General features: G+C 44.1%; 1 protein-coding gene across 1 annotated transcript in view; it reads right to left on the minus strand.

The window, feature by feature from the left end:
* Positions 1–493: 493 nt before the first annotated feature.
* Positions 494–14,889, minus strand: part of brsk2a (BR serine/threonine kinase 2a) — a 137,492-nt gene continuing 123,096 nt past the window's right edge. The window contains exons 12-19 of the mRNA XM_026364712.1: positions 14,705–14,855; positions 8,834–8,894; positions 6,688–6,895; positions 6,497–6,545; positions 5,917–6,040; positions 4,643–4,823; positions 3,436–3,525; positions 494–666 (exon numbers count right to left, since the gene is read on the minus strand). Of these exons, the coding sequence (XP_026220497.1) occupies positions 494–666; positions 3,436–3,525; positions 4,643–4,823; positions 5,917–6,040; positions 6,497–6,545; positions 6,688–6,895; positions 8,834–8,894; positions 14,705–14,855 (1,037 nt within the window). The remainder of the gene's footprint in view (positions 667–3,435; positions 3,526–4,642; positions 4,824–5,916; positions 6,041–6,496; positions 6,546–6,687; positions 6,896–8,833; positions 8,895–14,704; positions 14,856–14,889) is intronic.

The raw sequence follows: 14,889 nt of genomic DNA on the forward strand, positions 1-14,889 counted from the left end.
ACCTCTAAAAGCAGTCCTCCGTCAACAAATGTCCATCTCTCTTGGCACACTTGGAGGGGGGTGGAGGGTTGGTCAAGGGATGGCGAATGGACCAGGGAGCACGAGGAGGGGCTTAATAGGTTTTCTGGATAATTCCTGGTATTAAAAAACAAGTCACGTCATCACACAGGTTAGCAGCAAGGGTTCAAAGTACAAGGGTCACTGTTGATTAGATGGTTAGGGCAGAGGAACAGATGATAATGGAGAACACTCAGGGGGTGACAGAAAGGGAAATGGAAGGATAGCTGATGGTGTGTTTTCATGTCAGTGCAGTATGCGGTTCGCAAAATATTACTTTGATTCTTTCAATATATTTCTATCTATATAAAGTCATTTTATACAAAAAGAGTCCATAAGTGATTATGTACATCTACCTATGTACAGATAGAATTTGCTCTCTGTGCCACTGGGATACTGGGATGAGTTTTAGCACTGGCTCAACTATAGTCTCAGCTTAAGACTCCTCCTGCGTCCCCACAGCTGCCACTGACAATCTCGCTCTGTCTTGGCCCGCAGGGGAGCATTTGGTGTCATTATTTTCTGGCTCGTGCCTCCGGACGTGCATGGGCGAGGGGCAGCGCTTGGAGGGCGGGCCAGAGGGGTAGGGCACCTGTCCGTTCTTCTCGTCTGAAAAAAGTTGTTTAATTACGTCAAAGAAGTTACTCAATGGGCTGCCTAGGTACACAGATAGGAAGAGGACAAACAAGGGGGAAAGAGAGAAGAAAGAGAACAAACAAACTAATGAACAATGGGGTTCACAGGATAGAGACGCAGCTACAGGTAAGACAGAGCAAGCAGAGGCGAGGATGAGGACGACCGACAGACACAGCGAGGAGGAGGAGGAGTTCCAATTAAATCATGCATTAGTTACAGCACCAGTCATTCAATCTAAGACTAAATGTTATAGTTAGTAATGTGGCTGAAATAAAGTTCCTTAACATGTAAACTGTGTGTTGCAGAATGAGTAGCAGGTCTGGCCAGCCAGAAGCAGGACACATGATGGAAGGACAACATTGAGAAAGTCCAGAGCTTCAACACAAAGTTGCCCCTTAAAGCATAAAAAAGTATCAGTGTCTCTCTCTCTTTTTGCCAAATGTCATCACTCATGGAGGTTTTGCAGACGTCATTATTGCGCTGAAGGGCAATTTGAACCTGAGCAAAGCTCAGATGTTGGAGGCTGTCTGTTTCGTGGCTATTGTACTAAGTGAAGCACATCTAACATAGAAGTGTTAGGACTCAGGTCTGCCTAGAGCAAAGAGACCACCTTTGATGAACGTGCTTCTGCACTTAGGTTCAGAGTTTTTCACCTCAGCTAACTATAAAACCTGACCACAGACATCAAACTCGCTGGAAGGCTGCATCATTATTCTGCTACTCTTTGAAGTAAGAATAAGTCCAACTTGTGATTTCGCTATGAAACTGTGATGAGCTGCATTTAAGTCATAAACACTGTCACAACTTGATGCTTTACACTGTCAAAAAAGGGAAGATATGCTGAATAATAAAAAGCTTATTTCTACCCAACTGCCGTAAGCACACTAGGAGTGTTTGTGTGTGTGTGTACGTCTAATGCAATGCACGCAAATGATCTCCGGCTAAACACACTGAAGTTTTTCTTCAGGGCTTTAATGGTCCCACTACAGGTAGGTGGTGTAGCAAGGACACCAAGCAAGAGAAATGGAGCATATCCAACGTAAATGTTCTTTTTGTTAATGGTGCACACACAGCACAGCATCTCTGGGGACTATCAGTCACAAACACTGTTTCCGAACACTTGGCAGAAGAATCATTTGCACCAAGAGTCCTGTGGGCCAACAAATGAACAGTGACAACATCAGCAGACACATGCAGGGGCGCTACAAAGACGACACACACACCCCCCCACAGCACTGGCCTGTGTAAAGGCACATAATAAAAGACTGTTAGTAACTTCATCTAAGCATTATTTGTGTTTTGGTTGTCTGTGTGTATGAATGTGTCACAGTTAGTTTTCACTGCTCCATTAGTCACGGTTGCAGCCAGCTTCTCCCTAATTTTACTGCTCCTTTCTTTGTCATGTGTGGAAACATTCATAACATCTGAGTTACTGCAATCCACCCAAATCTGCACATTTTCAAATGTAAAACTAAAATGATCTTGACTGTTCGAGACAATCCACAGCACAATGATTCAAATCTAATCTAATGTAAAGTAAATTAGTGTAATTTCACTCTTCCCATACTTCTGTCTGTTAATTAGCTCTAGGCTGTTAAATATCATAACAGCTGTCAAACCTGCTGTTTATTTCTGAGTGCCAATGAGAGTAACCTGCGCAAAAGCCACAGAGCAAAGACACATCAACACACCTTTACTCATTTATAGAACTGCACGGCACTTCAACAGGGAAGCTATGTGATGGCTAATTACCAGTTCAATAACCTGCATTCAACACGAAACTGGAATTGGCTTTAAAATAATGACGAGAAAATAAAAACATACAGACACGGAGAACAGGATTAGAAAATGGGATGGAGCTGACGTCCAATGAAAACAGCAGCACACCTCCTCCTGATAAATTTGTATTTTAGGCTGTGTGAGCAGCAGGTGGAGCTGTTGTAAAGAAGATGGAAACCGAGACGCACACAAACAGAGCGGTGATTCACATGGAAGAACATGCAAAGGGCAGAAAGGGAGGAGTAGAATCCGTACTACTCTCTTCTTTTTCTCCTCATCATGTTGAAAATCCCTAGATTTCTATTAGGGAGCTCAATACCAATCAGCAATTAGTAAGACTATTACAGAAGGTGAACGACCAGTTGGTGATTAAGGTCACCAAGAGGAAGTTTTGACTCTGCAGTGTGCTGTGTATTTAGAGGAACCAAAACACTGTTGGCTGGGGAAACAGTGGTGAGGGAGTCTTAATGTATAGGAGGTGTATATAGAGGTGGAGAAAGAGCAAGAGAGAGAGAGAGCTCTTGCCAGGTGTGATGTTGCTCTGCAGTGCAGTGCATTGTGGGAGTGTGTTGAGGTGCTGTGGTGTTTCCATGGTGACAAGCTCCAATGATCAGTCTTGGAAGCAGGAGTAACAGAATGTGATTCAGCCGACTCTACCTCTACTCTAATCTTCACTGCCAGGGCAACGAGGCAACATCTGACCTGCAGTCAGTGTTCAAGAGCAACTCCCACCCTTTCATGGCAGCGAGGAGCCGACATGCAAAGGAAGCTGCTTCCAGAAGCGGAAAGTGGCTCAGGGAATTCAAGCATTGGAGAGAGGGAGGCAGGATTTAGCTTAGCTTCAGCAGTGAGGGGCGTTTGTCAGGGAGGGTGATGAGCGGATGAGGCGGTGGGGTTAAGGGTGAAGAGGTTCTGGAGAAGAAGTTTGTTTTTTTGTTTTTTGAAAAAGGAGTTCTTACTCACCAGAGAGCTGTTGGACTCCAGGCTGGTCATGTGTGCTTAACAACTGGCCCTGAATCGTCTCCACTACTCGTTTAAAGCGTCGGCTGGGTCCTAAACACGAGACACAACACAAGATGAGAGTAGAAAATATAAAAAACATGTAGATCAAATATTAGGGAGAGATAGAATCAACACAGGCGAGGAGAGGAGAACCACACAGACACAAGTACACAAGCGCGGAGCTAGAAAAGCTGCACAAAGCCTGAGATGATAAATGGAGGCCAGAGAGGAGTGCTACTGCGAGCTCCTGCTGTCTACCTGTTGTGAACACTATACGGTCAGTGACATGGAGGAACCAGCAGGCTGCAAACAGCCACTATTACACCCCATTCAGCTCAAATGTCCCCCCACTTGACTGTGCCTCTGTGCATGTGCGTGCATGTGTGTGTGTGTGAGTGAGAGAAGAATGTGTGTTTGTGTGTGTGTGTGTGTGTGTGTGTGAGATAGAGAGAGAGAAGAGAGCATGCAGGTCTGTGTGATTTTGTGAGACTAAGCATGCATGATTGCATAGTATGTAATCATTCATACCCAGACCTCATCTTGTTAAACTCAGGGAGGTTTGGGGAACATCTTATCAAGCATTCACGATTGCACGAACTTCTCCTCCTTAGGCAGTTCATTCTTTTTGGCAAGTTTGACAACACTCAACTCCTGAAATAGGTCCTATGGGTTATTTTTTTTGGTGGATACAAACAACTGCGACTGTGACAGCATCCCACTTGACACTGGGAAACGGCCTTCTCCACTCGTTTGTGTACTTGATATTTCCAAGACCTCAGTGACCCAGATGAGGTAAACGACTGCCTATTCAAGATTACATTATACTGTGGGTAAGTTCTCTGACCTTTGGACAGTATTTAGCCTGTCTCTGCCTCAAAGAGCACATGCACATGTAAGGTGCACAGTGTGCATGTTCTTCATTTGTGTGGATCTATTCTAGATGCAGTCCAACACATGTGAGTCTACCTGAAAGCTGGGCAGTGCGTGGTAAAACAGAACAAAGCACAGCAGAGCAGGCACAGGGAAGGATGGGCAGAGCAGAGGGGACTCGTGTTAGCACTAGCTCTAGTTGCATATTGTAACTCTATTGTAAATCTTGTGGTTCTTCATGCAGGCATATTAAATGAATACATGGACAATCTCTTGGTGTGTGCTAGTGCATACTGACCTGAGAGCAGAGTGAAGGTGACAGAGTAGATGCCATTCTCCTTAGTAGCAGCTGTGCTCTCTGTATAGGTGATATCCACCTGAAATTTGACCGGCTTCTGGAAGACTGTGGGGCCGGCTGTGGACTTGTACTCTGCTCGGAAACTGGTCTGGGAGATCACGCTGTGGCTGAGGCTGGGGATCTGGGAGGAGAAAAAAAAAAAAAACAGGTGAATAGGCAGAGATAGGAATAAAAATATATGGCAAAAAGATGTGAGTAATGGGATTATACATAGGGAGCATTGATGTTTAATTTTCTCCCACACCTTGCAAATGACAAGGTGAATAAACCCTCATTTAAATACCCTCCACATACTATGAGCTACAGTTGAAACTCTAAGGAGATTAATGCCTCAGGGAGTACCCATGCATGCCAGGGAGACTTAAGCTAATGTAATCTTCATCCAACAACAGTCATCCAACAACATTGCACTCTCCCATCTAAAATGAATTTGTATGCCCAGTGAACAGGTGAGCTCTGAAATTGTCACGTTTTGCCAAAGTGCTGGAGAGGGTTTGACATCCCATTAATGTGAGTGTGCTGAGAGGTATAATTCCACTGATTCAGGTGCCAATCTCCTGTCTGGAATACCAGCTAGAATAACCCAGAGGATAAAACAGCTAGTTCCAAGAATGAGGAAACATATTTGACATTGACCTGCACTGGCAGAGTTTGCATTTACTTAGACTTTGTTAAATCTAACTGAGGTGAGGGTAGGTTCTGTTCAATTATGTACACTGAATATCAACTACCACTGCTGAATGTTTGTTGAAATAGATTCTGCTGTGTTTGTTGAGAAACCCTGACATTGCCTGCATGTGTACGTCCACACTTTATACACACACACACACACTCTCACTGGTATTGAGGTTAAAGTGTCTATATGCAAATGATTAATGCTCTCTGTTGATTTTCTATTGACCTCAAGTGAGTGAGAGAAAATAGAAGCACGGGACACAAGCAGTTTACTGAATTGCTAAATAAATCAGAAGCATGTTAGCAAATACTCAGAGGGGGCCGGCTTATAGTATAGTCAGTCACCACTGCTGTTGGAAAAGGCAACATAATGCACCAGGCTCCACGTACACAGCTAATACTGCTCCACACACACTAAAACAGATAGAAAGAGACGTGTGTGGGGCGCAGAGGGCAGGGAGCGAATGGGAGAGGTGTCACAGGGATGAGGAGGAAGGAGAAATTGAAAGGAATTAAACACCAAAAATCGGAGTGCGTACCGAGAGAAAGGCTTGAACAATGTCTGCCTTGATGGAGCTGAGAGGTTTGTCTTTGATGACGATGAAGATCTGCTCCTCTTTTTCCAGGTTGATGAAATTACCAAACCAGGATTTTTTGGCAAGTCTGTGAGCATAGAGAAGGAGAAGGAACACAGATGGTCAGCTGCATATTTGTTTGTTAGTTAACTGCTGTACAAGGTTAACAGACAACATTTGTATTTGTACATTTACATTTAGTCATTTTTGGCAAATTTGTATTCCTTCTATCATTTGTGTTTCCTAGTTGTAGCCACACATCTACTGTATTTGACCAGCTAACATCTCTCTTCCTCTGTGCAGCTCTGGCAAAATGTAACCAATCCACCAACTCCTGCCATGGTGCTGCTTTTCCAAACTAGACCAGACCCGAGGCCGCTACGGGGAACCCAGCAAATCAAAAATCAAACATTCATGGATTTAATGCTTTCCAAAACATCACGGTATCAAGAGCAAACCAGCTGGAGTCAGTGACTGGGGGGATGATAGTTTATGCATAGTTATGAAGGCAGAAGTAGCTTCAGAAAGGACTAAATCTACTCACTCTGGGGAAGACTCTGGTGTGAGGCTGGACATCTCCTCTTGTGTGGGAACTTTGGAGACAGGTTTAAAGGTCAGAGTTAAAAGATCAACAAAATAGAACAACTAGAACACTAGTGGATGCAGCAAGATTTCTAAGAGTGCATTATTATTCAGTATTTTCCATAAAAATGGTTTCCACTGTAATGTCAGTACCTTGGAGTTTCCTGCGGTGGAAGCGTGGTGAGCCGAGGAAGCTGTTCTTGATAGAATTGAGGCGCGTCCTCCATGGCATGCCCCCGATAGATGGGCTGGGAGGCGGCGTCGGGGTCGGTGTCCCAGATGGGCTGTCCTTGGGGGTGTGCACCGGGGTGCCCTTTGGTGTGGGGAGTGGGCTACCTCGAGGGGAGGGGTGAGGGGTGACCTGTATAACGGGAATACATTTGGGTGGGTGGTCAGTGAATGTAGAAGGCACCGGCGCCACAGGGTGAAAGTGGTGTAGCCGTATGGGCGACAGGGGCACCACTGGGCTGAAGGGCACAGAGAGCTGGGGGTTGGCAGCAAATTGGGAGCGCCGTACCTGAGGACTGTTTGGGATGGGAACACTGGGAATGGGGGATGGGGGGAAAGGGGAGGATGGGGAAGTAGGGGTTGGGGGCACAGAGGTAGATGGTGGCTGCAATGGGACCTGGCAGGGGGTGGGGGGCTCTGACTTGGCAGCAGATCCTGCATCTGGGGAGGTGTCGGGCAGTGGGTTAGATCGTGTGGCCTGTAGGGGCTTTGGGGCGACTTTGGGCTTGGCAGGGAGTGTCTGCGTTTTGTTGAGTTCTGCTGGAGGGGGCTCACTGTTTGGAGTGAGTGAGTTGGGGGTGGAGATACGAGGACCTGAGCGAATGGGCAGGGGGTCAGGTGATGGACAGGGGCTGGCGTTAGGGGACTGCGAAAAGTCTGGGGACTGAGGAGGTACGGCAAACTTTCTGACAGGCTGGATAAGTGAATTTGATGAAATATGGCACAAAACAGCCCAGAGCCACAGCAGGTGGGGGACATATAAAAACACACACAGGCACACAAATGCATAGAAAAGGAAGGAAAACATCAAGCAGAACAAACAACCACTCAGACATAGAGGCAGCCAGTGAATATAGAGGTGGGTCAGAGGTATACATACAGTGGGGGAATGGAAGCATTGCAAAAAAGAAAGACAAAAAAGACAAGAAACATGCAGTTAGAGCATTGAGTGACCCGTCAAAACAAAGCAAAAATGAAACGGGAACAGCAAGCAGTGCACGTGATTTTAAGTTCAAACAAAAGGCATTAAAAAGCAGGACTACACTTGCATTAAACACACAGGTCTCCGCTAGCAGACAAAGACATGCAGACACAGACAGGTGTGAGAGACATGAGGCCAGCTGTGAGGAAAATTTGAGCTGTCTCAATAGCAGGAGGAACATCATTAGAGTTATCTCTGCTGTGAAATTTCCAATTTCCTAGATAGGTTTATTCCGTCTGTTTGATTTGTAATGGTAAAATTGCAGCCATAATGGTGCACTGCATTCTTTGGACACTTCTCCTTTTTTTTTCCCAGGCAAATCTGAGAAAATAACCCCACACAGAGCCTCTTGCTGAGAGCACAATCCGGGCCTCGCTAGGTCTGAGAAATCAATTTCCCTTTCAGATCAGCCTGAGAGAACCTGTGTGGCGCGAGGAGCTCGTCTTAGGATCCTGGCTAATCTCGAGCCTTCTCAGGTTAGTCAGCTGGAAAAGTTTACCGCAAGCTCTCCAGCTACGAGCAAGAAAAGTGGGATTTTCTGAAGCATTCCCTGAGCTCAGGCCACAGAGAACAGAGCGAGGGATAATAAGTTGAGAGGATAGAGAGAGAAGAGGGCTTTGGGGGGGGGGAGAAAGTTTGCTGTGCTGCCACATCCTCTGTGTGTGTTCATCAGTGTGGTGCACTCGACATTAACAGATGGATCCAAGCTATGTGGACACGCTGACGGCTCATTTAAAGCTTGATCCAACACATGATTTAAAGAGCTTATCATAGTGGATTCTTGCATCCTCAAAACGCAAAGGTAAAAAGTGGTACTAGTATAGTACATCTCAGACTGATAATGAAATGGAATAGCAGAACAACATTGCATCTGCACAGAGATACAGTGCTATTACTTTCTCAGTGTGAACTGTGTTTTGTTAAAGGTAAGAAGCCCCCTGTGATGCAGCTATAGCAAGTATTTTCTCTTGCTGACGTAAAAAGCAATAAAATGGGATGGGCAGTAGCGGCGTGGGCCGTTATCTCTGAAGGTGAACAACTTGATACCTTTTGTATGTGTTTGAAAATGATCCGACAGTTGTGACTTACCCGTGGGCTGCTGAGGGGGCTGGTGGACAGGCCGGAGGAGGCTCCGCTAATAGACCGCGACCTGTAAGGCGAACACACAAGAACACGTATAAGGAAGAAGTAATTTGTGGGATCAACATCTACTTCTTGCATGTTTCAGCAAACACGGGTGGAGGTTACGTTGCACACAGTTAGCACTACAGCATATGGCACCATCATGCCAAGCACACAGGTTGCTATGAAGCCCTTGGCAAACACATCATTTGACTAAAGAGGGGAATGGGTGAGAGGCTACAAGAGCAGTAGAATTGAATTGAATGTGCAAGTGTTCAGTCTCCACTCAGTTCAGCTCAAACTTTGGTTTCAAATACACAGTGCACATGTAGACTTGACTGCAACGGAGCCTGAAAACCTATAGGTTTCTTTCAGATTAGCATTCAAATGAGCCATCTCCCACTTTTCGGGTCCTTTGCAATGGATCAGTAGAAAATATCTTGAGGGGGGGAAATGAAGTGGGAGATTTGGTTGAGTGCCATTTGTCATGTTTTCCTTTTCCCCTCGCAGATGCCGTCAATAACCCCTATGAGCAAAGCCCTGCTCAGAAATGAACAATCACAGGACAATCTGTCTCCATCAAGTGCGTACACACACACACACACAAACACACACACACACACACAAAAACAGCGCCTGTCAACACTCGGAAACACCAGCTGCTCACTGTCACAACACCGTTCCTTTTTGTCATTCAATCTAATAATACCCCCGTCCTTTTTCCCCTTTTCTCTCTCCCTTCACTTTAGCATCTAGGCATTTGTGAACTAATGGCCAAGCCTACGGATATTGTGTTGCTCTTTAAAAAAATGAAGAGATCACCACTGTGATCTTTCGTTTCGTACCTGCTTGTTTGAAGAGTAAGACCTCACAGACAAATGCGAGGGGAAAATGAGAGCGGGACGGAAGAATAAAGGATGGCAGAGACGGATGAACTAATTGAGACTGATGCTCATTTCTGAGGCAGGATCAGTCCCTTGGAATCATAGAGACATCTAAGGATGGACAAGAAAACCTGTGTGCACGGTTACAGCTAAAAATGACACTGGTGCATAACAACAAGGCTGAATGTGAAGTATCAATCTTAGGAACCCAGAAGGACACATTTGGGCTCAGTCATCTGCCTCCATTGATGCTTTTTTTTTTTTTTTTTGACAACCACACACACACACACACACACACACACAGAACACAAGCTACATTAACAGCTACCACGAGAGAGAGAGCAAAATATAGAAACACCCACTCTCGTGCTATTTTTGTAACTCTCCCACTGCCCCTTGTGAGAGTGTATTTGCTGCACACACACTCCAGCACACAGAAGTAGGCGATGTTGTGACCACATGGGCTAGGATTTCTTGTATCAGAGATCAGCTGACCAGACAGTTGCTATAATATATATTTCAGTCTTACGGTCCACTGAGACAGGTCCACAGTTGCAGTGCCTGTGCTCACATAGCCAATTGCAGTTGAAACCTGGCCAAATCGCAGCGTTCTCGGGCCATTATGAGCATATTGTTAGAGGCACTTTGCATCTGTTAGTGTTGGACTGGCAGGTCTGTAAAACTCTGTTACAGATGGTTATGTTGTACACTAATGGGTTGTCAGAGGCTCACCCTTTTTTTCCAGAAAGGTGATGAATTATTGTTGAAGAGTGTTATATCCATATTGAACAGCACACATGACCAACCAATCATTTATCATCTGTCACACATAAACAAGGTTTCAGTAAATTACTAGGAGTCCTCGGTGGTTGTTCTTCCTTCAATACAGTTCAGTACATTCTTATCTCTAAGAGTATATGTCTATACAGAAAGTTGTCTACAATTGTGCCTCTATTACAAAAACAAGGTGAGTGTAATTTTCTTCACAGCATTTAAAAATGACACAATGGCAAAAACTCAAAAGAACCTTCTTGTTACAGAAACACTGACACAGAATACATCAATAATAATAATAATAATAATAATAATAATAATAACAACATACTTTATTAATTCCCTCAGGGACATTGTTGTTTGGGCAGCTGCATTAGACGACGGCGCTACTGTGGGGTTTCAGTGTCTTGTTCAAGGACACCTTTACATATAGCCAGGAGGAACCAGGAATCGAACCAGTAACCCTGGGGTTTATGGACGACTGCTCTACCAACTGAGCCTTTCTTTTCTTAGACACAATCAGACTATTTTATTAATTTATTATTAAGTTTGTTATATAAATTCACACCTCTAACAGAAACAGAATAGATATCAGTGCTGGAATGAAGGTACATGTACTTCTGTTTTGTACTTCTTCCACTTCTACTCCCCATTACAGAAGAGAATAAATTTTTTTACTGCACTGCCCTTATTTCCCAGCCATAGTTACTAGCTATCCATTCACATCATTCCAGAAAGTGATTTACAAAATCTGGACCAAAAAGTCTAAAGTAGTATCTACACAGTTAGAAACCACAAGAAAGGAGATGAAAAAACTGTATTTTTAAAAGGTTGAGTACTTAGTGTGCATGGACGTCATCCACTCACATGTGTATGGCTACCCATTCTAGTTTTTCTAATATCAGTGAATTTTCAAACTAACATTTCCCATAAGCCTATTTTAGGCTCAATGTGTGACCACCAGCTGTTTCAGAGACTTATCCAAAGCACCTGTGGTGTTTTATGTTGGGCTGTGGAGGATGGAACAAGTACAAGAGATTCTGGGGATGAGGGCATGGACTGAACTAATATGAAAGTGAAGCAAAATGAATTATGCCAGGAGTCAAACGGCAGATGAAATACAGCACGGAAGCCAAGACACTATGCTACTGCTCTGCTGGCCTGATGTAGTTCTGTTCTCCACCACAGCATATTGACTTTGTCCTGCCAATGAAGTTCCTCAACGTGGAGTAGCTATTCCTACAAATCAACACACTGTTTAAATTCACGTAACTCCCTGAGGACTGGATTAATATCCACAGCTCAGCTGCTCAAATTTTTAAACGTAGTAATTCCCATGCAGTGTCTGCTGTAGAGATCAGTGTTAAAGGTGCTTTATCTGTGCTCATTTCAGTCTCTGTAATACATTTGAGTCAATAATTAGCATGAGATCCTGACCTATTAGGGCCGCTCAAACTAAACCAACACATTTAAAGTGCATGAAGCAACTAGAGCAGATCTGTAAAAAAAAAAAAAAGGAAGAAAGGCAGCTCATATTCTCTCCTTCACACTGCAGCATATTTCATTTACATATCATTAACCTCCCCTCATTTCTTCTGGCATGCTGTTAAGATTTAAAATTAAATCAGAGGACAAATCTTGGACTTTGAGTTCAGCCTTAAATGTTTTTTTGCAAGATACTTTTGTGTATACAAAGATTAAGACGACCAGTGAGAACGTCTGCGTGTGTGTTTCTTTGAAACACAGCTACTGGAGGATTTATTGCAAATCTTGACAATTATACTTCACACAAACAGTCAAATCACTAATAACATGTATGAAAATTCAGCCTGATTTCAACTGTGTACATGAGATATGTGAGAGGAAGTGCTGGAGCAGGACTGAGGTTCATGCATTTTCCTTGTGTAATTTTAGATAAAACCGTTTCGCCTCTCTCTTCCACCATTTACGCTGGCGAAAATGTATCCTGTCAAAATACATGTTTCAAAGTCAGACCTCTCTCTGACGCCCTGTGATCTGAAGTTCTACGAATCTTCTGTGCTGTCGACAAAAGTTTGCTGCCGGGGAAAGATAAGGTTGGGTTCAGAGAAAGTCAGGCAAATCTTTGGACGTTATGCAGCTGTGTGGTTCCCCAACACCATTGTCTATACACACACACACACAAGCACGCACATAAGCAAACACAGCGGACACAAGAATGCGATTAAAGGAAGAAAAGTTCAAAAACACAACAAAATCCAGATTCACAGCGTTTGTGACCAACGTCCTTTTCTATGCTATGAATTGCAGTGGGAGGAAAAGAGACGTATAGCAAGAGCGAGCGAGATTCTATTTGACGCACCATAGCTGATAGGAAGCCAGAGACAGAGAGAAACTAGCAGCATTTCCACATTAGCATAGCAATTCCATACTAACAGAGGAGGTGTTTGGGTCTGAAGGTCAGCTGCACACAAGAGGCTGCAGGAGAGAGAGAGAGCAAGAGAGAGGGAGGCGATATATAAGGGTAGGGAGGAGCCCCCGAGAGACATTTGGGTGGCGCAGTAAGAAAAACACACGGATTTGAAGTAGCATGGAGGAAAGATGCAGTGGAGCTTTTTAATGACCGTGGCTGCTGATATATGTAGGATTCACACACAAACCTTTTTTATATGCTGCCATTTATATGAAGAAAGTTTAAAAGACAAATTTCAGTGCCCTTTTTTTATCATTTAGTTGCATGTGATATATGAACGGGAGTTAGGAAGTCCTTGTTAATGCTTGATAAAGTCCCTGAAAACTGGCCTACTTTGGAATTCTTGACTTGACTGAAACAGATGAGTCAGAGTGAAGGGCAGAAAAAGGCTGCTCCTAAACTAACGCAACCTTTAAATAAAGAAGAGATAAGACTTGGATCGCCTGAAGGGATGAAGGCGCGAAGCAGAGGCGATGAAACACAAGAAGATGAATCTTAAACTGAAATTCAGAGGCACCAGAGGACAGAAAGAATTAATAAGTGTTTAGAGGTGGGAGCACTTGAAATGGATTTAAAACTTCTGAAGTGGCTTCCCTCAGTGAAATGAAGTGGGAAATACATTTTGGATATTTAGTTGTTGCCAAACTGCTGGAAGACGAGTTCTCAGTGTATCTGACATTTGGATGAATATTCAAGATGTACTGTATTTTTATCTTTATAATATACGCACTCACTGTCTCTGCATTTACTCTATGTCCTATACCTCTGAAAGCTTTTTCCAGCACTCCGCCAATCTGCCTATCATTAGGCAGATCAGGTTATCTCCGCCTCAGATTCAATCTTCCCAGCTGTCACATATGTCACTGCCTCTGAGCAGACATGTGTGGTTGTGATGATATATTGGTTGTTGAAATAAGATGAGGAAATAGATTTTAAATCAGTCCACTGTGCCTCGTGGGGGTGTGGTTCCGCCTTGACTTGAACATTTCTAAAATGGAGGAACGGGAAAATGTTCTGCATCTGGGGAAAGTGGGGCACAGTACGGGAGAAACTGATTATCAATGCATTCAGATAATGAAAAGAAGACATAATTGAGCTAACACCGGAAAAGTTGGTTGTAGTTATTAAGATTCTGAATTGCAAATGCTCGGTCGTCTGAAAATTACTTAATAATTAAGAGACTCAAATCAAACTTTAGGAACTGCCACCCAAAAACTGTTGACTCTGTTGGACCCAGCAGATCTTACTTAGATTTTTTTTAAGTTATAGCTATAGTAAGTTAGATATGTGAAGGCATCACATGCTGCAAATGCCATCGCCCTCAAAAACAAAGCACGCTTTGAACAGAAAGCCCTGCTGCATCTTCCTCCCGCCACGGACGTCTCCTTGCATGGCATGCGGAGCAAGAGGAGGTGAAAGCAAGAGGAGTGATGGACAAGCGAGTACCTTTCTTCTCTGTTGCATTTTGTACTGGCGTCAGGAATATCCAAGCTTTTACTGTACACTGATTTACTACAGTGAGACAGGAGACAAAGTGAGCAGAGAGTCAGTCTCTGTTTACGTTTGTCCACAATGTAGCCTGCTGACACCAGAGTCAGACCGGCTGTCAAACGTGCAGTTACACTACTGGGCTGTGAGATCCTCCACACACACAGAGCTACATCTATATCTATCTGAACACTGTATTGATTTTTCTAAACTTCTTTTTTTTCCCCCCTCCATGCATACCTTTGTCCATGCTGTGTCATGTCTATTGCCCTCCTGGCCGGTACAGGTGATCCTCCATCTGTGACACTGAGGACCTCCATGGACTTCCTCTCTGGTCTTCTTTTGCCGTGACGGTTCAACATGGGAGAGTCCACTCGCTTCCTTGGAGGATCTGAGCAAAAGCACGTGACAGATCAATTCTGAAT

The sequence above is a fragment of the Anabas testudineus genome, chromosome 6 (assembly GCF_900324465.2).
Source record: "Anabas testudineus chromosome 6, fAnaTes1.2, whole genome shotgun sequence".
In the NCBI taxonomy this organism is placed as follows: domain Eukaryota; kingdom Metazoa; phylum Chordata; class Actinopteri; order Anabantiformes; family Anabantidae; genus Anabas; species Anabas testudineus.